This window comes from Paramisgurnus dabryanus, chromosome 19 (assembly GCF_030506205.2).
Source record: "Paramisgurnus dabryanus chromosome 19, PD_genome_1.1, whole genome shotgun sequence".
Lineage (NCBI taxonomy): Eukaryota > Metazoa > Chordata > Actinopteri > Cypriniformes > Cobitidae > Paramisgurnus > Paramisgurnus dabryanus.
This window is the reverse complement of record NC_133355.1, coordinates 28,969,751-28,995,943: the sequence shown is the minus strand read 5'-3', so window position 1 is coordinate 28,995,943 and position 26,193 is coordinate 28,969,751. Positions and strand designations below refer to the sequence as shown.

At 36.6% G+C, this 26,193-nt stretch overlaps 2 protein-coding genes across 3 annotated transcripts; one reads left to right on the top strand and one right to left on the bottom strand.

Annotated features, from left to right (window-relative positions):
* Nucleotides 1–649: 649 nt before the first annotated feature.
* Nucleotides 650–11,612, top strand: maneal (mannosidase endo-alpha like). The gene is made up of 4 exons (XM_065290947.2): nt 650–1,706; nt 1,801–1,910; nt 8,487–8,563; nt 9,975–11,612. Exons 1-4 carry the CDS (start codon nt 1,205–1,207, stop codon nt 10,609–10,611), a joined length of 1,326 nt encoding a protein of 441 aa, XP_065147019.1. The 5' UTR covers nt 650–1,204; the 3' UTR covers nt 10,612–11,612.
* Nucleotides 11,613–14,450: 2,838 nt separating this feature from the next.
* On the bottom strand, nt 14,451–24,740 carry utp18 (UTP18 small subunit processome component). Of its 2 annotated transcripts, none has more exons than XM_065290949.2 (13): nt 24,404–24,740; nt 23,885–24,009; nt 22,744–22,839; nt 22,609–22,676; nt 22,411–22,502; nt 22,169–22,294; nt 21,474–21,648; nt 20,633–20,733; nt 17,944–18,034; nt 17,305–17,428; nt 15,823–15,997; nt 15,150–15,292; nt 14,451–15,045 (listed from the first exon to the last, which is right to left on the bottom strand). In XM_065290949.2, the coding sequence occupies exons 1-13, from the start codon at nt 24,620–24,622 to the stop codon at nt 15,021–15,023; spliced, it is 1,560 nt and encodes a 519-aa protein (XP_065147021.1). In that variant the 5' UTR covers nt 24,623–24,740; the 3' UTR covers nt 14,451–15,020. The 2 variants fall into 2 exon arrangements, with proteins under 2 accessions (XP_065147021.1, XP_065147022.1); XM_065290950.2 differs by having other exon boundaries at nt 22,411–22,499.
* Between the last annotated feature and the right edge of the window lie 1,453 nt (nt 24,741–26,193).

The following is a 26,193-nucleotide window of genomic DNA, read 5'->3' as shown; positions in this document are numbered from 1 at the left end:
CAAGCATGTGAAAAAATAAGTAATTGAAATTTGGCTCCCCCTGTATTGTCAGAAGGGGATAATACCTAATCTGCACTATCCAACCATAGCACTGCCATTTAGTGCAGAGATAAACTCATTTGCATTTAAAAGGACACACCCAAAATGGCACCTTTTTGCTGACACCTACAAAGTGGCAATTTTAACCTTTTATAATAAATGATCTATATGTTATTTTGAGCTAGAACTTCACATACGTCCTCTGGGGACACCAAAGATTTATTTGACATCTTAAAAAGTATTCTGAAATGTCCCCTTTAATGAATATTCACATTAATGTGTTTCCACCTTACAGATTTTATATTGTGTTTTAACAATATTTAAAATGTTTACTTTCCAAAGGGTATTCAATGAATTCTATTCAAAATATTGCCTTTTTATGTAGGCAGTAGTATTTACAGTGTACACTAGTAGGCTATGCGGCACATACTGTATATGGCCTTAGGTTTTGTGTGACGAATGTTACTGCAATACTGTCACCTGCCATTTTAACATTTTTTAAACAAATTGATTGGACTGAAAGTCTTGATTTTCGTACACAAAACTGATAGAGCAGCACAGTGTACCCTCCTGAGCATGCGCGCACAGTGACGAAGCCCAGAAGCTCCGCCTCCATGTAACAAGAGATGCAAAGAAGCCAGCCGATGTTTTCATGAGACATCAATGCATATTACATTACACGGGCCGCATTAAAGAGCGACAGACTCGTGGCATTCAGTCTGACAGACAAATGAAACCCAGATGAAATGGAGACGGATGTACTGTTAAACACGAGAAACGCTTGACGGCGTGGATGCTTTTATCGTCGAATTAAAGCGGACGTGTGCAACCTCACGTTGGTAAATAAATCGACGTCTGGACGAAAACCTCAGTCAGGTCGAGCATTTTTTTATTGATATAATTGAGCGAATGTTGTCAAGTATTTTAAGACATGCGCTGTGCACTGTTTTGATCGGGAATGTTTGGGTACTTGTTTGTTTCTGATGAGGTATAGAGCTTAACACTTTCCAGATCTTCAGGTTGCTAATGGAGATAATAGGGACCTGACATGAACTCTAAAGTGCCCTTAGGTGTGACGGACTGAAGACTGTTGTGAAGGCCTCGAGCAAACAGTACAAGCGACTCTTTCGAGCTCTATTGACTTCCAGCACCACGGACAGCGAGCATGACGCGGTTACGCAGGAAAGCGTGCGTGGCTCTTCTTCTCTTCACGCTCTTCATCTTTGGCACTATGATGGGCTTGCGAACCCTCAAACCCACTGACGGTTTCTCAGACCTCGCACCAGGCATCGAGTTAATGCCTTTGGTTGGAGAGAGAATTGAGCAGAGACTCGTTCGTGCCGGCGACTCGGCGGGTCAAACCGCTGTTAGCAGTGATACAAAGATCGTGTTCTCCAATTCTGGACCCGACCATAGCATTTTCTACGACATTCACATCTTCTATTATTTATGGTATGGCTCGGCACAGATGGACGGCAGTTATATACACTGGGACCACGTACTAGTACCGCACTGGGACCCTAAAATAGCTGCAAGTCATCCTAAAGGTCGACACAATCCCCCGGACGACATTGCGTCCAGTTATTACCCTGAACTGGGAGCCTACAGCTCCAGGGATCCAGATGTCATTGAGTCGCACATGGCACAGATTGAAGCTGCAGCTGCAGGTTTCACAGTCAAAATACAATTTTTAGAAAATGTTTATGTTTCAAAGGCATCGAGATTGTAATGTTGTTTTGTCATTTCTGCTTCTGATGTCAGGTGTTGTGGTGCTGTCCTGGTACCCGCCTGGTGTGGCAGATGAACATGGCAAAGCCTCAGAAGATCTAGTGCCTGCTGTGATGGACGCTGCCCATAGACACCGTATCAAGGTAACTGGTGAGAGATTTTCTGCTTACTATACACTGAGGTAATGAGTGCTAGGTCATGGAATTTCTGGAATATCAAGGAATTTTAAAAGGTTTTTTTGTCCAATTCATGGAATATCAGGGATTTTTTATGTTGCTTTAAATTTCAGTTTCTATTTATCGAAATGTAATCTGCTTGTTAACTTGTGACGTCAGGAATACCATTTCCGGGTCCAATCCTCCGCTGACTACAATTTAAACAGCTGTTTATTGGCACTGTTTATTCATTTCACACATTTATGCTACCATTTTATAAACTCATTAAGGGGGTCGCACACCGGACGCGCAGCTCAGCGTAGGGTCTAGGACAACTTCGAGGTATCGTAAACTGGAAGTGCACATTAAATAGCGCGAGCGATTTGTCCATGTTTGTGTACAACAGTTTCCAGTTACACAGAATTAAGTAATATGGTCCAAACATAAAAAAATTGATGTCAACATGTCTTAAGAGGTTAAAGACATGAGAGAGAAAAAGAGAGAGAGAGAAATAGAAAAGAAGAGAACAAAACAACAACACAACCAAAAACTACAAAGTGTGTGCAAAAAAAACCCAAATCTGTTATCGAGACACCAAAACTCAGCACATTGTGGCACAAATTTTTCATTAAAAGTGACAGTTACACAAAAAGGAACACAAAGGAAGATATTTGTAATTAAGAAGGAAACAGAACACCATTGACTTACATAGTAGGAAAGAAAAATACTATGGAAGTCAATGGTGCTCAAAAACGATTTGGTAACAAGCATTGCCCAAAATATCTTCCTGTTTGTACGGCACAACAAATACATTTATACTGGTTTAAAACAACATGAGGGTAATTAAATAATGACAGAATACATTTTAGGGCGGTGAACTATCCCTTTAAGTCTTGAGAAGCCATTACAACATTATTTAGATAATGTACATTGTTTGGAAACAGAAACAAAATTTGCATTTCTTTGTAGATGCTCGAGCAGGGATATGACATCAAAGTCTCTCTCCAATGTGTTTCCATCAGAACCAACAGCTATAATGTCTGAGCTTTATGTCCAGTAATATTCCTCAGCAACACACTGACGTCTCAGCAAATTTTCAATGTTTGGACAATCTGGTGCTCTGTGTATCCTGCACGAGTCCTCTTGATGTCTCGATCTGATCCTTTTTCAAAAACAGACAGTCATTTGCGTTTACTGTATGCATGTGATAGATGTTTATATATATATATATATATACGTAGTGACTTTAATCCAGTGCATTCATATTATTTTTTGCTAAACCAATGCTATAACAATTTAGCTAGAGAAACAGGAACATCTGATTGCTGGTTTTAAAAAGCTAACCAGTCTAGAGCAACATGGCACACCAATTTAAACTAGACATTTTTTCCTTGATCATACAGATGAATATAAAGCCATAACAACATTTACGTAGCAGCATTTCATAAACATGCTCAAGGCCATTTTTCATTTTGTAGAGCGGCAAGCACATTCAGATCTCCGAGCTGTCTTTCTTTGCATCTCTTTGAATGTTTCAATGTATTCAGCCATCTGGACCAGTCAATACATCCAGACAGTTCTGCCGCTATCTTAACTGAAGACTTGTGTCTCGCTATGTGACAGAAGGAAATAAAGAGCTCAGATGCAAAACCATCTTAATTGCATCTGACATGTTTTCTTAAAAATGCATTAATGTAATTCTCCCAACAAACCGGTACTTCTGAATGGTATTTGATAAAAGTATAATAAACGTGCCGAGAGCATTCGGTTAATGTCAATTTTTAACGGAGGTGGTGTTTTCCGTCTTTCGCACATGGACTCCTATACTATAAAACGTATGATAGACTGCTTAAAGGCAAATGTAAGATTTTTGCATACTAGCACAGTGTTATTTATTTTTTTCTTTCATTGTACCAAATGTTTTCTTTTGAATCCAGAGAACCTGTTCATAGGATCGTTTGTCAATGGTGTTCCATTTAGGCCTGCATAATCGATTATGAAATTCAATTGAAAACCTGCGTTTGCCAGGTCTGTGGCCTTTCAGCTTGTTTTAAACTGTTTCTGCAGGTTGATGATTTTTTTTTCAGTGTGCCAAAAAAGTATTTGACTCCTCTCATTATAAACTTGCCGTTGTACAACAAAAGTAGGCGTGAATTTATCTGCACTTACGTTAAATCCCAAGCGCAACACTCGGATAAATGTAGTGTGTTTACACCAGAGAGTTTTGGGAAGGGTTTATTTTAGCCCAGATGTTCGGTGTCTGGCATCGACTGTGTTTAACATTATAAAGCAATTCTGCACCACGGGTTGCTGTCAAGCTTTCACACAGTTAAAGAGAGTAACAACTAGTTGTACAGTTTTGTTCAGTACACAGCAAGCAGGGCTTCACCGAAAATGCGGTTCCCTTATTCTTTGACTATACAAGTGCCCACTCTCTCTAAAGCCCCGCTGTGACATAAAGTGGTTTCAAATTACAGACACTAAACATTTATTATATATGCAGACACTTAAATGAAGAGTTTTAAAATGCTGAGTTTACCTTTATTTGTGAATATGGAAAAATTACAGATGTCCAAATTTTGGTGACCCAGTTGCTGCGGCTATTACAACACATCTGTAGTGTAAGGTGATTACAAAATGACCATTGTGAAGCATCGTGGACAATTCGTCCTTGGGAAGGTGTTACTGTTAGATTTTTTTCTTCCTCCAAACTCTCTGAATCTGATTCAGGCTCAAACTGGTAAGGCGATGCCATACTAAAGGCAGTTTACAGAGACAATTTAGTTTGATTATCTGTACACGCAGGAGACAGTGAAACCCGATTATGGTAACGGACATTACATTTCGAACGCTACAACGATTGACCAATCACAATCGTTTAGAACCCCTGACCAATCAGAGTATACTTGGCGTGTCGGGGTGGAGCTTTAAAGAGAAATGCGCTGCAATCAAGCGTTTTAGAGAGAGGTGTTGTAAATATCTATATTATGAAGAAAAATAATGCTTTTTTATTTAAATTAAACAACAGTATTGTATTTCTGTGGTCAGATTAGTGGCTCTTTATGGTTTAAAATATCAATAAGATTATATTAGTAAAACTCTGTGGTAGTGTTTGACTTTTGCACTTGGAAATACACGTGAATGATCACCCTAGTATCTCAATAGTTTGTTTTAATACTAATTAGTGGTGTAATGGATCCATTCTGTACAGATCACGACCCACGGTTCGGCTTGCATGCGATTTGCGGATTTTTAAAGGCTTGCAAATGTTAACTCTTAAGTGATTTTAAACAATTTAACCACATAAAGGCAATAAAGTGAGCAATTTTCTGTACGCACAGACACACATGTGGTTGAATGTGTCCGGTCCAACTCCAATCAAACGTGATTATCCCTATGCCCTTCAAAGATCAGAACTCTTCATGTATAAATTAGAGAGAGAGAGTTGTGCTACTGTGTCTCATACTGTAGTACATTAAAATACATCTGGCGAATAAAGCACTGAAAAACAACGTAATTTTCACTTTATGCTGCATCTTCTTCCCAAAGCGCCGTCTGGAATTTGTCCTCCGTCTGTGTTTAAGTGCACTCAACAAATGTAGGCATGTCAGAATTACAGTTATGCCGCTTACATAATGTAGCCTTGTTTAATGTTTAATGACTAGATAGAGACTTAAGGAAAATTATGTAGACTAATAATTTAAGTTTAATGTCCTAAGGATCAGCCTACTTATTTGTATGCCCCACAGCTGACATGGAACGTTATTAACCGGTTCGGGAACTTTATTTTTTGTTCTAACCGGTTCAGGAACGTCAACTTTAGGGTTGAACCGAAAACCAGAAACGTTAAAATACTGTTTCTGTTCGGAACGAACCAATTGGGAAAGAATTCTGGTTCAAAGCCCTGCTTCAAAGACTCGGTCTTGACTCGTCTCGGACCATAGTGGGGGGAGAAGGACTCGAGACCAACAGATTTTTTAATGTTCATATAAAAAAACACATAACAATAATAATGAAATGCAATGTTGACGGGCATGATTTGAAAATGACATCCCATGGTGCAATGCAAAGATACTGCCATCAGAGCCGTTTATTTATTTCTAGAAAAATAGGCAGATGATGATGCATGTGGTAGGGATTTTTGTTTAATGATAGTAAAAGCATAGTCCATATTAAGACGTTAAGACTGCTCCTCTAAACAATTCCTAATCTAGTCTCGGTCTTGACTCGGACTCGACTCCATTTGAAAACCAACCGACTCGGTCTCGACCCTTCAAAGACTTGCTTTTGACTCGGACTCGGCATAGGCAGTCTCATCCCCATCACTAGTATACAGTATAGACGGTAGTGTATACCATATAGAGAGCAGTGTAGTACACTTTAAAATGCCTGGGTTATTTTGAACCTATAATGAGTAAATATTGGACAGAACACATGCTGGGTTAAAAATTACCCCATGTTGGGTTGTTGTTATGCAACCATTGGGTATAATAACCAAGCAGTTGGGTTAAAACAACCCAGCATTGGGTCAAATTTAACCCAGCGGTGTGTTATGTCCAATATTTACCCAACATGTATGTGTAATGAATTGTTGAGTGGTTTTGTACCCAGCATATATAAGCATGTATTTGTAATTACAGCCAAGGTTTCCCAAGTGAGAGAAATGCTTACCAGGTTGCAGTTGTATGGTTTCTGTATTTTGTTTGTATCAGAGTCTGATTCAGCAGAACGGGCTAGAAGTTTATCTCTACATTTTTTAACTGTCCATGACAAAGTGAGGTACAGTACATGACTAGTTGTACGTTGCTATGGAAACTGTTTGTGAAGACCTGCTGAACCGGCACTGTGGTGGCTGTTTGCTCCTGGCTCTTCTCTTGTTTGATGTCCTGAAGTATTCGCAGTTCAGTCAGCCATGTATCTGAGTCTTTGATAAAGTCATCTGTGTTACAGTGGTGTTGAGCAGTAAATAAATAAAAAAAACTATGGTTCATTTACTCTAAAGATTTACATTTACATTTTCAATTGAAACCAGAAAAGTTTTAGTTTTGTATTAAATGTACAGTGCGCCCAAGAAATGTAATATAGCCTAACCTCATAAAGTTAGAGCAAATAATGTAAGCCTATCCAGGTCAGGGTATACTTTTGTATTAGTATTTAAATATTAATTTACAACTATTTGAATATGTTGATGTTTTGTTTATAATGAATTTTTAGCACTTTAAGGGTATGTCAACCCAGGTATGGCAGCCGCCGAATGTAAGCTAAATGCCCGTGGCATACCTAAGCACTGCCAGGGTCTGAAACAGAGGACCCAGAAAAGAAAAATTCTTATATTTTAAAGTATTACTGCAGTGTTTATTACAAACAATTTATTTGTGTAAGTCATATTATGTTTTATTAAATTCATGTGCCCTCCCTCATAAACTAAAATGAAAATCTGCAAATAAACTTCCGCCCCATTGTGTCAATCATTCTCAAATGACATATGTTAGACGGCTTAGACGGGAGCATCCATTAACTCCGCCCCCTCCAAATGTCAGTCTGCTGCCAGTTTTGAATGAAATGCCTGCTTTTCTATATCCAATCAAAGCACAGTGGAAAACACAAACCATGCCCACTATTTTCCTTGCATCATATTCTGTTTCACAGGACAGGACTGTATTTAGTTACTCAAGTTATAAATTTACTAGTGGTGCAGCTTGTAATTGCCAAACCGAATGCTGTGAACAGAAGAAGAAATGCAACACTAGCAGCAAGGACTATCCGTCATGTGGGTTTAATGTTAGCTCTGTCAGAATTTATTCGGCAAATGCATTTTCATTCCCTATTATTTGCAGTTATTATTTTCGCATAAGTGCAAAACCACTTCAAGTGGACTCAAAAACTTTTTTGTGAATGAAGTGATTTTTATTCTAAATATGGCGTTTTTATCACTCGTTTCTTATGCGATACTTCAAAATGCGCATAAAATCAGTGTGATGGAAATCCAGCTATTGATATTAGTGCAAAGAAGAGCATAACATTATTATTACTGGTGTATAAAATAACTAACGAGACAAATAAATAATCATTGAATAATTGTTAAACGTAAAAATGATCATTAAGCATAATGTATTTCCATGGATCTGACTAAATGGGCAAACTGTCAATCAGACACAGGTCCATCCGTAGATCCAACCCTGCATAGAAGAATGCATATCTGTGCAGGCATGGAATGTTTTTTTACAAAGTAACATCGTCCTCTACTGTTTTTAGTCATTTTTACAGGTCCATGTTTTTGACATTTTTGTGTTTGTAAAATTTTTCCAAGAAACAAGAAAGAAAACTTCCAGATTTTACTATTTCACTGTTGTGTAATCTTAGCCTAATGTTTGTTGTTTAAAGCTAGCTGTATTATCTTTCTTTTTGAAAACATAAAATGCGAACATTTAAAGCGTGTCTATTTAGAAGGACTATATAGTAGTAGGTGCTCTCCTTTATGATCAGTTCAGACGAGTTGATTCAGAAATGGTTGTGGTGATGTTTTATACTTTTAAGAAACTAACATCCTTAAATCTATTACAGGTTGCGTTTCACCTGCAGCCATACAAAGGCCGAACGGACCTCAGTGTGCATGACAACATCAAATACATCATTGACAAGTAGGTCTATCTATCTATCTATCTATCTATCTATCTATCTATCTATCTATCTATCTATCTATCTATCTATCTATCTATCTATCTATCTATCTATCTATCTATCTATCTATCCATCCATCCATCCATCCATCCATCCATCCATCCATCCATCCATCCAACATCCATCCATCCATTTAACTATCCATCCATCCATCCATCCATCCATCCATCCATCCATCCAAAGATTTACATATCTATCCATCCATCCATCTATCCATTTATCAATCATCCATCCAACAATTAATCTATCTATCCATCATTTTAACTATCAATCCATCCATCATCTATCCATTTAGCTATCCATCCATCCATTTAACTATCTATCCATCCATCAATCCATCCATCCAGCATCCATCCATTTAACTATCTATTCATCCATCCATTTAACTATCCATCCATCCATCCAAAGATTTATCTATCTATCCATCCATCCATCTATCCATTTATCTATCCATCCATTCAATGATTAATCTATCTATCCATCCTTTTAACTATCAATCCATCCATCATCTATCCATATATCTATCTATACATCCATCCAATGATTTATCTATCTATCCATCCATCAATCCATCCATTTATCTATCCATCCATCATCTATCCATATATCTATCTATCCATCCATCCAACGATTTATCTATCCATCCATCATCTATCCATATATCTATCTATCCATCCATCCAACGATTTATCTATCCATCCATCAATCCATCCATTTAACTATCCATCCATCAACTCATCCATCAGTCCATTCATCCAACTATCCATCCAATTATTTATCTATCCATCCATCCATCAACTCATCCATCAGTCCATCCATCCAACTATATATATCCACCCATCCATCCATTTGCCTATCCATCCATCCATCAACTCATCCATCAGTCCATCCATCCAACTATCCATCCATCCATCCAATTATTTATCTATCCATCCATTTAACTAGACATCTATCTATCCATCCATCCATTTAACTAGACATCTATCTATCCATCTATCCAACAGTTTATCCATCCATCCAACTATCTATATCAATTCATCCATCCATCCATCCATTTAACTATCAATCATCCATCCAAAGATTTATCCATCCATACATCCCTCCAACAATTTATCTATCCATCCATCCATTCATTCATCTATCCATCTATTTAACTATCTATCCATCCATCCATTCATCCATCTATCCATCTATTTAACTATCTATCCATCCATCCAACAATTTATCTATCTATCCATCCATCTTTCTATCTGTCCATCCATCCATCTAGTCTCATTATTTAATGATGAAATTAGAAGCATCAAAGTTTGATTTTACATTCAAAACATGTTCAGTGTAATTGAACTCCTGTCTTTTGAAATCTCTTGACAGATATGGCAAACACGGTGCTTTCTACAGGTTCAGGTCGAGCACCGGGAGGGTCCTTCCCCTCTTTTACGTGTACGACTCGTACCTGACACCACCCGAGTCCTGGGCCGAGCTGCTGACCGCTCGCGGCTCTCACAGCGTCCGAGGAACCCCTTACGATGGCATCTTCATTGCTCTTATCGTGGAAGAGCGACATAAGGGTGACATCCTCTCTGGTGGTTTTGACGGCATGTACACTTACTTCGCCTCCAACGGTTTCTCATTCGGATCTTCGCACCAGAACTGGAAAGCGGTCAAAGCTTTCTGCGACAAGAACAACTTGCTGTTTGTGCCCAGCGCTGGGCCCGGTTACGTGGACACCGCCGTTCGTCCCTGGAACAATCACAATACACGCAACAGAGTGAACGGACGATATTACGAGACCTCTTTGCAGGCGGCGATGTCCGTCAGACCTGACATCATCACGATAACGTCATTTAACGAGTGGCATGAGGGAACTCAGATCGAGAGGGCCGTGCCCAAGAAAACTGTGGCCCGTCTGTATTTGGACTACAAACCCCATCAACCGGACCATTACCTGGAGCTCACTAGAAAGTGGGCGGAGCATTTCAGTAAAGAGAAAGAGCAGTGGCTTATGTGATTGGACATTACGTCTCTGCATTGTCTTCATATTATACCGTTATCAATTACTATCCAACAATTCATTTAGATGTTAAAGGCAGCTAGTTAACATTTGATTAACTGATACGTTTCTTTTACTGTACATTTTCTTGCTGACTGAATGATGCAGGTATTTAAAGGCTCGCCCAAAAATTCTGCAATTATTTGTGACCCTGTCTGTGAAATCATGTACAAATGCAGATGTTTTAGAAATTAAAAATGAATGGGAACTGATAGTACTTTGCTCCAAAAATTTGATAAAATCTTACCCTCAAATCAGAATTAATGAGTAAATAACGAGTAAGTAACACATTAAGATTAGGCATTGAATCTGTGAATATCTGTGAAATTATGGAGTTTTATTGTGTGAGTGTGTGTGATATTTTAAAAACGTCCCTGTGATCACTAATGGTGGATGTGGTTGGTTGGTTGGTTGGTTGGTTGGTTGGTTTGAAAAATTGTAGGATTTATTATTTGCCATTATGAAAATGAAAAATTTTGCATATTGTAATTCACATTTTCAATATAAAAAAAAAACTAAAATGAAATTAAATTGTACTTTAGTAATGGTTTATTAGGGCACAATGTTAAAATAAAAAAACTATTTGTGTGAAGCATCTGTAAAACCATCCGTTTCATACACCCTAGTCAAAATAAAACAAACAAGGAAAATTAAGTGTGATTCTGGACCATAAGTAGCACAGGTGTATTTGTAGCAATAGCCACCAATACATTCAAAATTATAATCATTAGGATATTGAGTAAAGATCATAAAGATATTTGATAGATTTCCTACCGTAAATATATTTGAAATGTATTTATCATTAATCGTGATATGTGTTGCTAGGACTTCATTTGGACAACTTTAAATGTGATTTTCTCAATATTTAGATTTTTTTGCAACCTCAGAATTCAATATTTCAAATATTGTCTTATCCTAACATATCATAAATCAATGAAAAGCTTATTTATTCGACTTTAAGAGAAAAAAAGACCCTTAGAAAGACCCTTTTTACTGGTTCTGTGTCTAGGGTTGCAAATAATAATGATAAACGTATCACTGTAAACCCAAACAGTACAATGTACTCATTTAAAATAAGTGAACTGTACTCAAACCTGTGAAAAATAGTTTTATGTGTGTTCAACAATTTCAACGCTTTGAATTCCACAAACTCAAATAAATAAAAGTCAAAGAGCTTACATGTAGCTAACTCAACATATTTATTAATAACTTCCCAACAGAGTCATGTGGTTTCAGTACAGAAAGACTCAATAGTATTAAACATTCATTTATGTCAGAGATTTAGAAGAGTTTGCTATTTTTTTGTTTTGTTTATAGTGTACTCAAATATTAAATTCAATGAAATATAAACTTAGGTTTGGATTGATTGTAATTTATAAATATTATTTACTTAACATTTTTGAGTTGGTTTACTTAAATGTTTTTAGGTAATCGGTTTCCACATAAGTTACAGTGATCAGGACACCGTAGAAAAATCCTATAAAACATTCAGTTTATTCAGGGAATGTAATTGCATTTATTCATTTAAATTTACAAACTCAATCATGTGCTAATAAAGTATTAGTTAAAATCTACACATTTAATGACGCTCCAACTTTTGTTAACTAAACTCAATATTTACAATTTCTTATTACTTTTGTTAAACACTTGTTACTTTTGAAACACAAAATGTCAGAAGAGATTGATCTTAGTACTGTCGTTATACTGTAAAAAATGTACTTAAATTAAAAACTCAAATATTTAAGTCAAATAACATATATTTTCTTGTTAATTTTAAGTAAAATTATTCCAAGTTGAAATTACTTAAAAAAGTGTGATGCAAAAATGGTGCATATATATTTTAAGTAAATCCAACACATCATTTTTTAGAGTGAAGGTGGGTAAAGGGCTTGAATCAGAGACCTTTTTTCTGTAAGGCAACAATTATGCGTGCTAACCCACTGTGCCGTCCTCTACACTGAACACACACTTCTCAATCATGGTAACAATGAACAAACATCTTTCTTTTAAAATAGCTCTAAATACAACATATAACTAACATTAACAACATATCAACATAAATAAATCCATAAAAACATTAAAACTGTCATCTTCTTAGTAATGATAATGTCGCAATGCATGCTGGGAACCATTCAGACCATTGTTTTGTTTTAATTGCTTGTTTAGATTACTCAGTTTGGCAAGTTGGGTAAATTAATTGAACAAAAAGTCATGTATCTACGTCCACTCAACAAAAGAATATTTATTAGAAGGATGATTATGACAATTTCATTCAGTCAACACAAAATAATGAATTGACGCCATTTAACAAAAAAAATCTTTGATGAAGTTACTTAGTTAACTTTGTTGAAAGAACATTTTGTAGTTGAATTTTTTACAGTTCATGTGCTTAATTAAATGGCGCCATATGTTAAGTAGAGGGTTGAAAAGTTATGAATACTAAGTTGTTCGTGTTTAATCTAATTACTTTTATAAGTAATGATTGTTCAGCCAACAAATAATTTTTTTAGAGTGATGTAGAAATGACAGTATTACCGGCAGTTGTTTGCCAGTAACTTACTGTGGATTTAAATTGATGTTATTTACTGGCAACCGTTTGTTTAAAGTTACATGAAACATTAAGATGTCTTTATCTTTACAAAATCAAAATAAAATAACACCATCACGCAAAGCATTCTGGGAAACAAAATCTGAAGGAAAACAGAAAAAGGTTGATCAGGAATTTTTGGTTCCCAGAATGCTTTGCATGAGCCTGTTATTTTACTTTTATTCTGTAAAGACAAAGACTTGCCAGAAAATCACCTCAAATATATTCATGGAAAATGATCTTCTACTTAATATCCCAATGAAAAATCTTTTTTGATCCATATAATGTACTTTTATTAGCTATTACCACAAATATACCCAAGCGACTTGAGTTAAAAATGTGTATTAGTATAAAGTCTGCCAACAAGAAACAAATTCACTGCCAAAAGAATAATTTTAAGAATAAAAGTAGCACTGATTTATGGTTTATGGCATATTTCTGAATAAAATTATCTGTTTAAAGTTTTTATACAAGGTTTATTGTGTGGACAGCATTTAAAGGTGCGGTAGAATGGAGAATTGTATTTACCATAGATAAATAAGAGTTTTGTACATGGTAATGGCATATCATGAGCTTCAAACACAATTGTTTCCTCCTCCTTATGTAATGCTCGTGCATGCAAAAGACAGCTGGAAAACAGACCAATCTCAACATAACACCAAGTGTTACATTACAGTCAAATGTATGCCCCAACATTAAATTCAGTACAATGTTGTTTCAATGCTAAAAACTAAGTTGTGACTGCAGAGTTAGCGCTATATGCTAGTTAATGCTATATAGTAGCGTTTAGGCTGAAGTTCTACTATTGACATTATAGTTACGTTTTGCGGGTTCATACTAAAAAACACAAACTTACCACTCAGAAACGCCCTTTAACAATCTCCAAACAATTGATTATTCCTCAAATTCTGTATCTTCATCTGATACAGAATCAAACATAAGGTCTGTTTGCACACACATAGAGCTAAATACTGAGCTGCATTATTATTCATCAAATAAGGTAATAACAGATATTTTTTGCACTTAATAAAGCCACATATGTAGATATCAGAGAACAATTGAACATTATTTGATGAATGCATTCATTGGCACCTTTAAATCATAAGGTTTAATGCATGTTAATCAATATTAATATACCAAAACAATAGAAAGGGCTTTGATTGATCTTAAATCTTGTGTTTTGTGGGTGGAGTATTTTAAAATAAAAGCATTTATATTTGGTGGGTAAAACACTTTAATAATCGTATTGATTAAGCACCCGTTTACAAACAAATAATAACCAAACACACTGTTTATGATCACAGGCACTTTCTGACAGCAAAGACACATTTGTGTACCATCTCTAAATATATGGTGTGTGTACTTTTTACATAAAATCATCCTATATAATGTAAAGAACATTCTGTAAAAATATAACCTTGATATCTTTAATACGGAGTGAAGTCATGTCAAAGATTGAAATCAATGATTAAAATCAAACTTACTCCTTATCTGAAAATTACATTATGAGACATTTGCCAGAGAAATATTCTGAATACGCTATATTTGCATACATTTTTGTTTTTATTTTTTTATTTGAAGATCACCTAAGAACAACTGCATAACAAATAAGTTGAATCTTTCAGATCAAAATCTGGGTGATAATTTTACTATCAACAGTCTGTATAACAGCAATGAATTATTGAATACAATAAAAATCCAAGAACTGAAGAAAGACACATTTATGATGAAGAGCCATCTCAACAAAACTCACTCGCTGAGAAAACCTCGCCCGACTGCTTTAAAAGTTTTTATAATGCAGAAGTCTAAAAAAACAAAGAAAATAAACAATTACAAAAACATCAAAGGACTGCACGTGACGTTACTAACAAATATACTTGAAAAAATATTTAAAATCCTTGTAATTTACCTGAACAGAAGTGCATGGCCTTTATTATTGGCCACAGTGTAGAAGCCGCTCCTCGGAGAGAAATCCAGACAGCGGGTTTGGAATATTGTCTTTTTTCTCATTTGTGGAAAGTTGGAGAACACTGTGAAACTGGGAATGTGCACCTAAAGAAAAAAATGGCAAAACAATTAAGCTGCATTTTAAGCTGAATAAACCAGCTTCAGAAAAATCTGCTGAAAGTTTTAGTTTGTGTCCCTGCCTTTATTGCACTTTCATCATCTCACTGTTAAGAACGAAGAAAGACATCACAAGTCATGAATTATCAACTCTCATTTCTCTAAACTTAGTGTCTTAATCTTTATCCAACTAGAACTTGTTTTCTCTCATAATTCTGCACATAACTCACCACCACCATTTCATGTCCACTATGGGACAACTCAAAATCGTGCAACTTTTTAGGAGGGGTGTGTTAAAACTTCTATAGATGCATGGTGAGATCCTTTCTCTGGATCAGAACGTCAGGGATTTATGGGTAGGTCAAGTTGATTTAATCTACAACCAAAATACACAACCCTGAATTGTAATATAACCAGAGTTGTCTCTAAATCGACTGAAAACAGTTAAGACAAATATGTTACAATCTCCTCACTTTTACATATTAATATTTGGTTTTAAAAAATATTTTATGACGCACCAATCGGTTGGCATCGTCCTCTGCTCGTGATCCGATGGCCAGAATCTCTGAGGTGTTATTGAAGCACAGGGAGGTGGCAGGTGTCACCAGGTTCATGACGGCCTTCAGAGGTTTGGGCTCAATATTGTGCAGGCAATCCTTTTGTGAATAGATGTTCACCACACCAGACTGGGAGCTACAAATAAAACACGTCTTAAAAAACATTTCACAGGATTCATACACAATACTGATGGACAGAAGAGGCATGATAGACTTTAAGATACACTTAGTTGTAAAGTCTGACAGACAGTACAACACACAAAAAAATATAAAATTAACAAAAAGCTCAGCTCATTCAAAAAGGGATAGGGTATCAAAAACCTATCCCCAATAATCACAGTACTTGAAGCTCACATCAAACAATTTAAATTAAACACAGCTTTTATTTTTTTTTTATCAAAAAAGAAATCAAAACAAGGCCTCCCTTATTTACTTATCAAAAATAAATATAAAAATAAATATGATTGTCTGACAAATGACTTAGCGCTTGAAAAGTTAAGAAATGTTCAACTTCTGCCATGAGCAACGGCAGTGACGTGACACCAACAGATCCACAATTCAGTTCGCAAATGCATGACATCACCCATAAAGTAAATGAGAAGCGTTAACATTTACGCCCTGTGTGAACGTACCATCAAGGCGCACCACAAGATTTTTGAAACCCTGCGTACATTGTATGCGTGTTGCACATGCGCCTCCAGGAGAATGTAGTATATAGCCCAGGTGATGCATTGCATTTCGTCCCAATGTGCATGGGTTGAACGTCTGTGTACACGTACGAGTCAAACTTACGTTCACGTAAAAAACAGACTATATTCCAGGCTTTATTTAAACAGTACCATAAGGTGTCAAATAGACAGTATATCATGTAGATATTTTTCAAGTAGTTTAAAGAGGTATATTTATCAATATTATGCATAATAAATGTTTATTTAGGTTCAACCATTTTCTGTTTGTCTCTCGTTTACCGTATTTATTACATTGTGTTATATTTGCCTCATAGCTTTCTCAATATCGTTATCGGCATCAGCCATTAAAAAAAAAAAAAAAAACACGTTTCGGCCCACCACTTATCATATCAGCCATAAAAATGCTAATCAACGCAGATGCTATTGTTGCTTCAATTTCACTGGCTCACTCGTAACAATAAAAAAATAAACATAAAAAAAATCAGAAATGATCGCAATTTTGTACAGTACAGGGGTCTCATTAATAAAAATAATTTGACGGGAGAATGGGCTTGAAGGTGGGATCTGAGGATGATTCATGTACGCACACCTGCAGGTGATCTGTGAAATCATTATAAATATAAAGGGAACATTGCTTTGTTTTTTAAGTCTTAATATTTTTTTAACTTAAAATATTTAAACTTTAAGTAAGGACCCTACGCACGTTTTATAAACGAGACCCCATATGTGAATCCATCTGTTAGACGTTACTCACCCACAGGCCAAATACACGTCATCTCCTGACAGTGCCAGTGACGTCGCCTTTACACAGCCATCATCTGTAAACCTTTTTAAACATTTACTGCTCCTCACATCCCAGATAAACACATCACCGTCCACTGGAACACACACAGCACAATAATACAAACATTACGTACATTAACAGAGATTTCCAGATCCATTTCATAGCACTACATGTGATTTCACTTATTTTGAATACTGTGGTACAGAAACTATTTATTTATTGCATTACGAGGAGACTCTTGACACTTCACTGCTTTTAGGTTTATAATGCCGGCCATTTTTTTCCCCCAAAGCCCTGTTCAACTCTGATCCAGGTGCCATTGGCATTATAGAGGAGTCAATAACTGAGAGAAAGATCTCAATTTAAATAAATATCCACTGCTTGTTGCACCAATACTACTAATGATAATTAATGTACTGTAGCTATATGGTTAATAAAACACTGATAACCTACTTGTTAAAGCTTAATGTCAAACCCTCAGTTAAATGAATTAAGTTATATTAATATTAGTTCTTCCTCAGAACAAGTGTGATCAAAGACATCAAATGCAAAGACTCATAAACTGAACCGGACGTGTCAGATGATATTGAGAGACGCTGAGGAACTTACCAGAATTACTGAAGATCTTACTGCTGTCTCCAGTGAAACCTGCTGAACACACATCTCCATTCATCTTCATGCTCTGAATCACCTCTCTAGTCTGAAACAGACAACAAATACAGACTTATAAAAAGATTTATATTTATTGAAAAACACTTTTTTAAACCTGAAGAGTAAAGTATGGAAGCCCATTTCCGCCACATTTGGGTAAAATTTTTAGATTTTCAAAGTCATAATAATGACATAATAACTCATTATTCCGACTTAGCATCAAATAATAATGACTTAGTATCTCATAATAATGACTTAGTAGCTCATAATAATGAGAAACTAAGTCATTATTATTAGAGATTGACCGATATATCTGTTTTCCGATATTTTCCCCGATATTTGCGCATTTCCGATGATCGGATATCGGTTTTGTAATATCGGATTGATCGATAAACGAGAGAATTGAGAATTGCGCGCTGAACGCATCTGAGGAGAGGAGCTCACAGCAGCAGCAGCATGCACAGAAAATATGAAGGCGGAGTGACGCGACTTCATTAAAAGGTCTTTGAGTGTACTTACTTTGCATATGAGGCATTTATAACACATCTTATTTGTGCATTAATGTATGTTATGTTAAATAAGTTGATATATTAAAAGCAATGTATGCAGCTTGTCCAAGAATAGAGACGAACTCACAGAGTCACGCTGATCCATCAAATCCGGTCCCAATAAGTTTTTTTGCATGAATAAAACAACCATGAATGAATGCTTTGTGGAATTAAAAGCGCTAAATTACATTCGTTTTTCTTTTATTTATGCTTATCATTGGCATCGTAAAATCACGTTCATATTGCTGTTCACTTACCAGGGTTGAAGGCTGAAGCACAGCCACCACATGTAACTAACTTTTAACAAGATTTACCCTAACTTATATTAACATTTCCCAGATAAACATTATTTTGCTAAAATATCTAAATAAATGTCTGTGGATATTAATAAATTATTTATTTATTACCTCCGCAAGCGGTCACAGTTTGATACAGTTAATGCGTGAGTAAATGCATAGATAAACAGCACTGTTAACAGCCACTTCATAAGCTATAACAACAAAATATTCATTATTCTGACATCAAATAACATTACCAGTTAAGAAATTCAGTGATATATAAGCCGTTTTGTTTGTTACTTTCCTGAATGAAGTATTCCAGTCAGTGATAATATTTGTAAAATCTCTTTGATAACTATTGGTTGGATTGCTGAAGGCAACAGGTTGCTGGTCAAGACAAAGATATTATATCTCAAAAAAGGCACTTAATCCACCTGTTTTACGCTATAAACCATGTAGAATATGCAGCCAACTCTGCTATACTTTTCTCTCTCCCGTTCTGCAAACTTTGGATCAGTCCATTTCTGAGGAAATGATAGGGGTGTTTGGAATGGTCCATGTATTGGGAATATAGTTTCTATATTATTCATTAAATTAAGGGTGTTTTCACATATACACTGTTTAGGTCGGCCCAAATGACGTGTCGCTCCGAGTACGGTGCGTTTGGGTCAGTGTGAACACAACAGCCGCACTCGGGTGCGCACTAAACGACCGCTCCGAGACCGCTCTAAACAGGTGGTCTCGGAGCGGCTGTTGTCGAACTCTGGGGCGACCCACCTGTGGTGTGAACACTGCTGGACCTCGGGCCGAACCAAATACAGGAAGTTCTCCACATGTTTGAGCAACTGGGCTTTCGTTGTGACGTGAGCCTGGTGTTATATTGTGGGTTAACAACAAACAAGCCAATCCTGGTCCGTTGCATAGAGATTCGCTGTCTCCTTTACGTTTGAGCTGATGATTTTATAAATGCATAGCTGTCCTCCACACACAAATAGTGACATTACGGGCTTTTAGCAAACGGCTCCGTGAGAAAGGCTTTAATAGAACAGCTACGCAATTTCGCGTTAAAGCAAAGAAACTTCACAAAGACGTGCATCGTTTATCTCCACATCTTGATAGCTGCGCTCTCTCTGTCAAGCTGGTTGTCGTGGAAACGTGGGGGTGGTCATGAGACGGTAAGAGCTGTCAGAGACCAATGACAGCGCTGACCGTTGTCACATGGTGTACGGTGCGGCATTTCGAGTAAAGTAAAAATATATATATGTGAACACGGACCGCACTAACTGAAAAATGATACAATGTATTTTGGTGCGCTCCAATATATGTGAAAACAACCTAATATTATTCTTCACTCTTTCAGACCCCTCTATTTATGACTTTGTATGCAAAGAGGGAGTGATTATGATGATTACTATTATTATAAGGGTTTGTTCAGTTCAGTAGTGTTGTAGTAATTATGTCAAAATCAGAAGTATAACAGTAAATAAAAATCGGTTCAGCATATCAGTTATCGGGCACATAAGCATCCAAATATTTGTTATCAGTATCGGTTTAAAAAAGGAGTATCGGTCGATCTCTTATTATTATGAGAAAGTTATCATTATTATGAGATACTAAGTCGAAATAATGAGTTATTACGTCATTATTATGACTTAGGAAATCTAAAAATTTTACCCAAACGTGGCGGAAATGGGCTTCCATAGTAAAGGGACACTGCTTTTGCTAGCAAAAAAATTATTTTCACCGGTGTAGGTTTGATCAGCATTGTCAAGCCAACCTAATTACTATATAAGCTACAGTAACTTGAACAGCGTGCTGTACCTTCATGGTCATGAGATGAAGATATCCTGAAGATCCAGAGAGGAGAAGATACTTTCCATCTGGAGAGACCTCAAAGTCTTTCACCCTCTGTTCATTTAGTCCTAACAGAAAAAGAGTCATGTGGAAAAGTGTTACATCTCTTGACAATATTGCAATATCAAGTTTCTAAATATTACAGTAAAATAGAGTAAAAATCATGTAACCACGTCCTCTGTAAAACCTTTAACAGGTGAAAGAGTTTAATATTAGTTAACATACAGTATACATAGTTTGATAAAAACAACAAAATTAAACAACTGTCATAAGATATTAAAATCAAGCCCAATTTATTACTTCTGCGTGAGACCTACGCACCATTTAGCCTGACAGACACCTCTCCAAACATAACAGCACTGTGATTGGTCTGATGAAACCTCTCTCTCAGGACAAAAAGATATGCGATATAATTGCATGTGCTCACATATATATCTGCTTGCAACTAGGGGTATTACCTAAAATTCATATCAAGGTATTTTCCACTCTCTATGCGGTATAGCGGTATGTTGCCTTATGAGATAAAACATTTAAGTTGAGGCACTAGTTGAAAAGCACTGTTCTTGTATTAAAATAAATATTTATTTTGGGGTTGGGAATCAAGATACTCATTTTCGCCAATATCTCCCACCCCTATTTGCCGCCATCACTGTTGATGCTTCTCCAACAACGTACACAAGCTGCTGTTACATAAAGGTGCCAAAGAATACATTATGTTAAGCTGTACTCTCAAATCTACATCTAATATTTACCCTTAGAATGAAATGGTCTACTTTATTTGAAAGGTATTGTAATGACGAACAATTACCTCTAACAGTAGACACTGGGATAATTTTGCCTTCCATCATATCATACATGTAGAAGAGTTTGTTTCTCAGTCCAGTGGCCACAATATGTTCCCCATCAGCGGTGAAGGAAGCCTTATTCACTTGAAAATTCTCCAGATGAATGCTCTGGATCTTGGGGTTCGACTTTCCATCAACCTGTTAAATAGAGGGAATCATTTACATCACCTCAGCAGCCATATCACCCTGTAAGCCCAACACTGGTTGCCATTATTATTATTATTATGAATTAAATGACGTGAACGTGGCTACTGCAGTTGAATTTTCCTGTTGGATGTTGTGGTACCGCGTAATGTAAGCGGTACGACCCTACGTAAGCAGGTTCAAGCTCACCACACCCTTTTTAGGATCTCACCACAACCTTGGTCGAGCTCAGTTCATCCCCTCGATCTCCGTTGGCGTCTGCCCACTTTTCAAATATTGCCAGGGGTTTAGTTACACTTTAAATAGGACCCACTTATCCCCTGCCTGCAGAAGAGCGTCTGATACCAGGCACTGTTGCACTTTTCAACCACATGGGGGACCCGTAAGCCAATCTTACATGGAGAACTACATAGTGTTGCTTTAAGCATGCCATGAAAATTGTCCGTATGATTGTAAATGTAAAGATATTAACAGTGACTTGGTTTTAAATCAAACCTGAAAACCTTTTTTTTACCTGAAAAAGTGAAATCGAGCAATCCAGACCAGCTGTCATCACAATCTGAGCTGAGGAGTGAAACTGTACTGTGGTAAGCCGGTCATCGCCTGGACGTTCATTATTTGCATTTAAGCACTTTTTAATCTGCCAAACAGAGAAAAGGATTACACAGTTTATAACTACACCTAACACTTAGATTTACATATTTTCGATACATATTTATGCATCAGACATGGACTGAGCCATAAACATGTGACAACCTTAATAATTCCTTTAGGAAGACTTTCAGATGAGCCAACAAAGTTACCGGTGCGCTGCATCAGTTCTTCACTGTCATCAGATTCCTCGTCTGCTTTGGAAGGGAAAATAAAAGTGAAGACTTAATAACAGTTATGCTTTATAACAGAATGACCATTGCTATACCTTGCCAATGAGGGTCTAATGTAGTTCTTTATTACCCTTTTTCTTTCCCGTCCTTGTCGTCATCTCTGCCCAGTTCGGTGTTCCACCCATTGCTTTCTGAAACCTGTAAAGCAAATTAGTGTCTTGTTTCCATCATGCTTAGTTTTGTTTTTTTTATTTTTATGACTTACTGTTCCTTTAAGTGTTGCTGTAGCCTCTGTTTGGTCATTTTAGTTTGTGCTTCACTCTTGTTATAGTCCACACGAAATCGATGTGTCATATCCACACTGAAAAACAGAAAACATTTGTAAGAATAACTACATGAGAGGCTATACCTGAACATTTTATTAAATCAGCAGTGAGGACATCATAGACTATCTTTTCTATGCAAGTGCTTTTCTTTACATGTCAAACCAAGCGAGTGCTTTTCTTTACATGTCTCATATGGGCACTCGCATGAAAGTTTCATTATCATCAAGTGTTATTTTTCTAGTCATTCACCTCGCTTTCAGAGCCGTTGATACAGTGCTTGTTGTAATTATATCCAAGAAGCACACAAAGGGCACTTTTTCCATTGTCACCTCGGCTTAGACATGAGGCGTACTTTCAGCAAAGATGCTTAATGAAGATTTCAACCTTCCATTAGCAAACATGGAACAGTGTTTAACGTGTAGCGCCTCAGCCAGTCAATAATGATGATCAATGATGTGTTGCGGGGGTTCAGAGTGTAACGACAGTCATTTACAGTTTACATTTTAGTTTCTTGCCAGAATATAAGATTACATTTTAATCTGTTCATTAATAACAGCTTTTGGTCTCCTTCCCTGTGTATAGCAGCGTTGCTATGCTAATCTTGCAGGCTTCCCTGAAGAGGGTCTTTGCTTTCAGTATCCTAATCGTATTTGCATTTTCTGTATCGGACCCTATCAGATCCACTTTTCGTTGCATTAGCAGCCAGCCTCGTCTTGCATGATGTTAAAAAGCCCACATGTGTGTTTGGCATCAAGCATTGTGATCATGGCTAGTTTAATTTTGCGCACTTGTTTCATTTTTTTCACCATCTGTATGTGCTTTTCGCAGGCGTGCTTCCCATTTCAACAATCGTTAAGTTTTATCGATTTAATTCTTATCGGCAATTAATCGAAGATTGATTAATCGATTAAAGAAAAGGTCGATTAATTGTTAACATCCCTATTTCGAAATAAGCGAGTGCTTTTCTTTACATTTCGAACGAAGCGAGTGCTTGTCTTTACATTTCGAACGAAGCGAGTGCTTTTCTTTAAAGACTGTGCATTTATGACTCAAAGCAGAGTTTAAAAACAGCAGGCTTACTCTTCTTCCACATCATCATCGTCATCTTCCCATACAGCTTTTTTCTTTGCAAGATGTTGTGGATACACCTCATCATCCTCTGAAGAAACGCTGCCGGTATCATCTTTTAGTAAAGTGTTGTTTCCCTGTAACATAGATCACATATTTTCAATAAACCTTGTATAATTGACAAATAGCATGAAAATGATATAATTTAAAGATCGGGATTTGGGGTATAATTGTTTGCTAATGTCGAGTGGTCAACCTTTTCTGACCCAGTTACCAGGATGCATTGAGCCATTAAATGCATCTTTACACTGCTGGGTGTATGAGGGCTCACACCACCCCTATAATTTTGTAATGGACACAATTAAATGCAACTTCTTGTACGTAACGTTACACATGAAAACAATGAATGCAGCGTCTATTTGTTAGTCCATTAAATATTATCTGTAAATATATGTATTCTGCTTTGTTACATTTATTATGACCCTATATTTCTTAAACTCTGAAATCAGACGACAATTAAATTACATTGACCTCTGCGAGTCGCTCCGTGAGCTCCTGCTCGTCCGCGCCGAACACGAGCTCCTCCAGCAGCCTGACAGACGCATCCTCCTCGCCAAGGGTCGCGCACAGCGCCGCGTGCTTTTTCTGTTTACGGCGCTCCTCTGTGACATGTGCGGCCGCATCCGCTTTACTTAAACGCCGCTTTGCGTTCTGCTTTTGTCTAACGAAAGGCACAGTCGAGTCCATCATGAGCTCGACAAATAAATTATATGAGTCCCTCAGTTTTAACTGTTAGAAACGATTATAGTTCAGCTTACAGCGGTGCAACACGTGAACGGAACTTCCGCTAGGGATCCGGAAAGCTCGAATCACGTGTATCTTCTGAGTCGGCTCAACGCTTCGGAACAACTGTCCACGTCACGTTATACATTTTATTTTCAAAACACATTTACACACTTTAAATGTACAAAAAAAAAAAAGGAAACACAGAGAAATGTTTTGAATAGCTTTGAAGTGTGCATATTTAAAATTGTACAAAGAATTAAATCAAATCAATATTGTAATAAATTAATATTTAATACAAGTGCACACACAATAATTCGTGTAAATATTCAAATAAGAAATACATTTGTTCGAAGTTTTTTTGTGACGATAAGTTTCTGTGTCAAAAAAGTGAATCGTTTTGCCAATAGATCAGTTCAACTGAATCGAAGCACAGCCCTCTGGACGAAGTGACTCGTTTCTTCTTCTTCTATTGTGTTTAATGAAAAGAATTGCCGCAAGGTGCATTACCGCCACCATCCGAAGTGGAGTGTGCAGCTGTAATAAACAATACACTGCTTTTATGATATCTTAAATATCTATTTTTTTTAAACTTTTCCTTTCTAATGACATAGTTTAATGTGTGCAATAAGTGTCTTTCATTAATTGAATGTTTCCCACTAATTGCATAATTCATTAAAATGCTTTTTAATATTTGCATTTGACCCTCCCAGCGCTCTGCTGTTTTTCCTCCTGTGCCAATATTATATAGGTGCTTATTGTTTTATCCCAGATAGCTTATTACATATTTACAAATAATTGCTTTAAGTTGACTGTGAATTGCATTTGAGAATTTTAGTGCGTTTTATTCATTCAACATCAGTCCTGTAACCCTGAGTTTGTTCCGGGATGATACAGGCCTCAGAAGGGTGTCAGTGAAATGTAGTGTTCAGTTGGTGTTTTGGTCATGAGTAATACTTGTGTTTTAGGATTAATACAAGCATATATAACACTCTCATCTTATAGTGATAGCATACAACATCACTGTGATCTTGTAGTGTCACCAACAATCTATTTCTATATCTACAAATATTAACACTAATTATTATAGATATGTGTGATATATGGTAAGTGTTCTAGAAAAATATAAATAAGTGTACATTGATATGTGACTGGCAACATGTGGACATGGCAACCCTGACTAACATCTTACTGAATTCTATATTTATTTGCCACTTAATTGTATTGATTTTTACTATGTAACTATTTACTGTAAATATAAATCTATATAAACATATACATTTTACCCGTGTCATTTAAAAAAAAACTCTTCGCGGTACTATATTGCTTACTTCTAAGGACTTTTAGGAAGTAACTTGGCAATTTACAACGTGGATATTGAATTAAATAGTTAACTTCAATTTAAAAATCTTCAAACATTTATTTTCTTACGTGACATATTTTCATGTTTGATGTCATACACCGATCGATCTGCACGCAAACGAACATACCCTAGCCCAGCCCAAGCTCCACCCTTCAAGTGATGTAGGGATGTACCC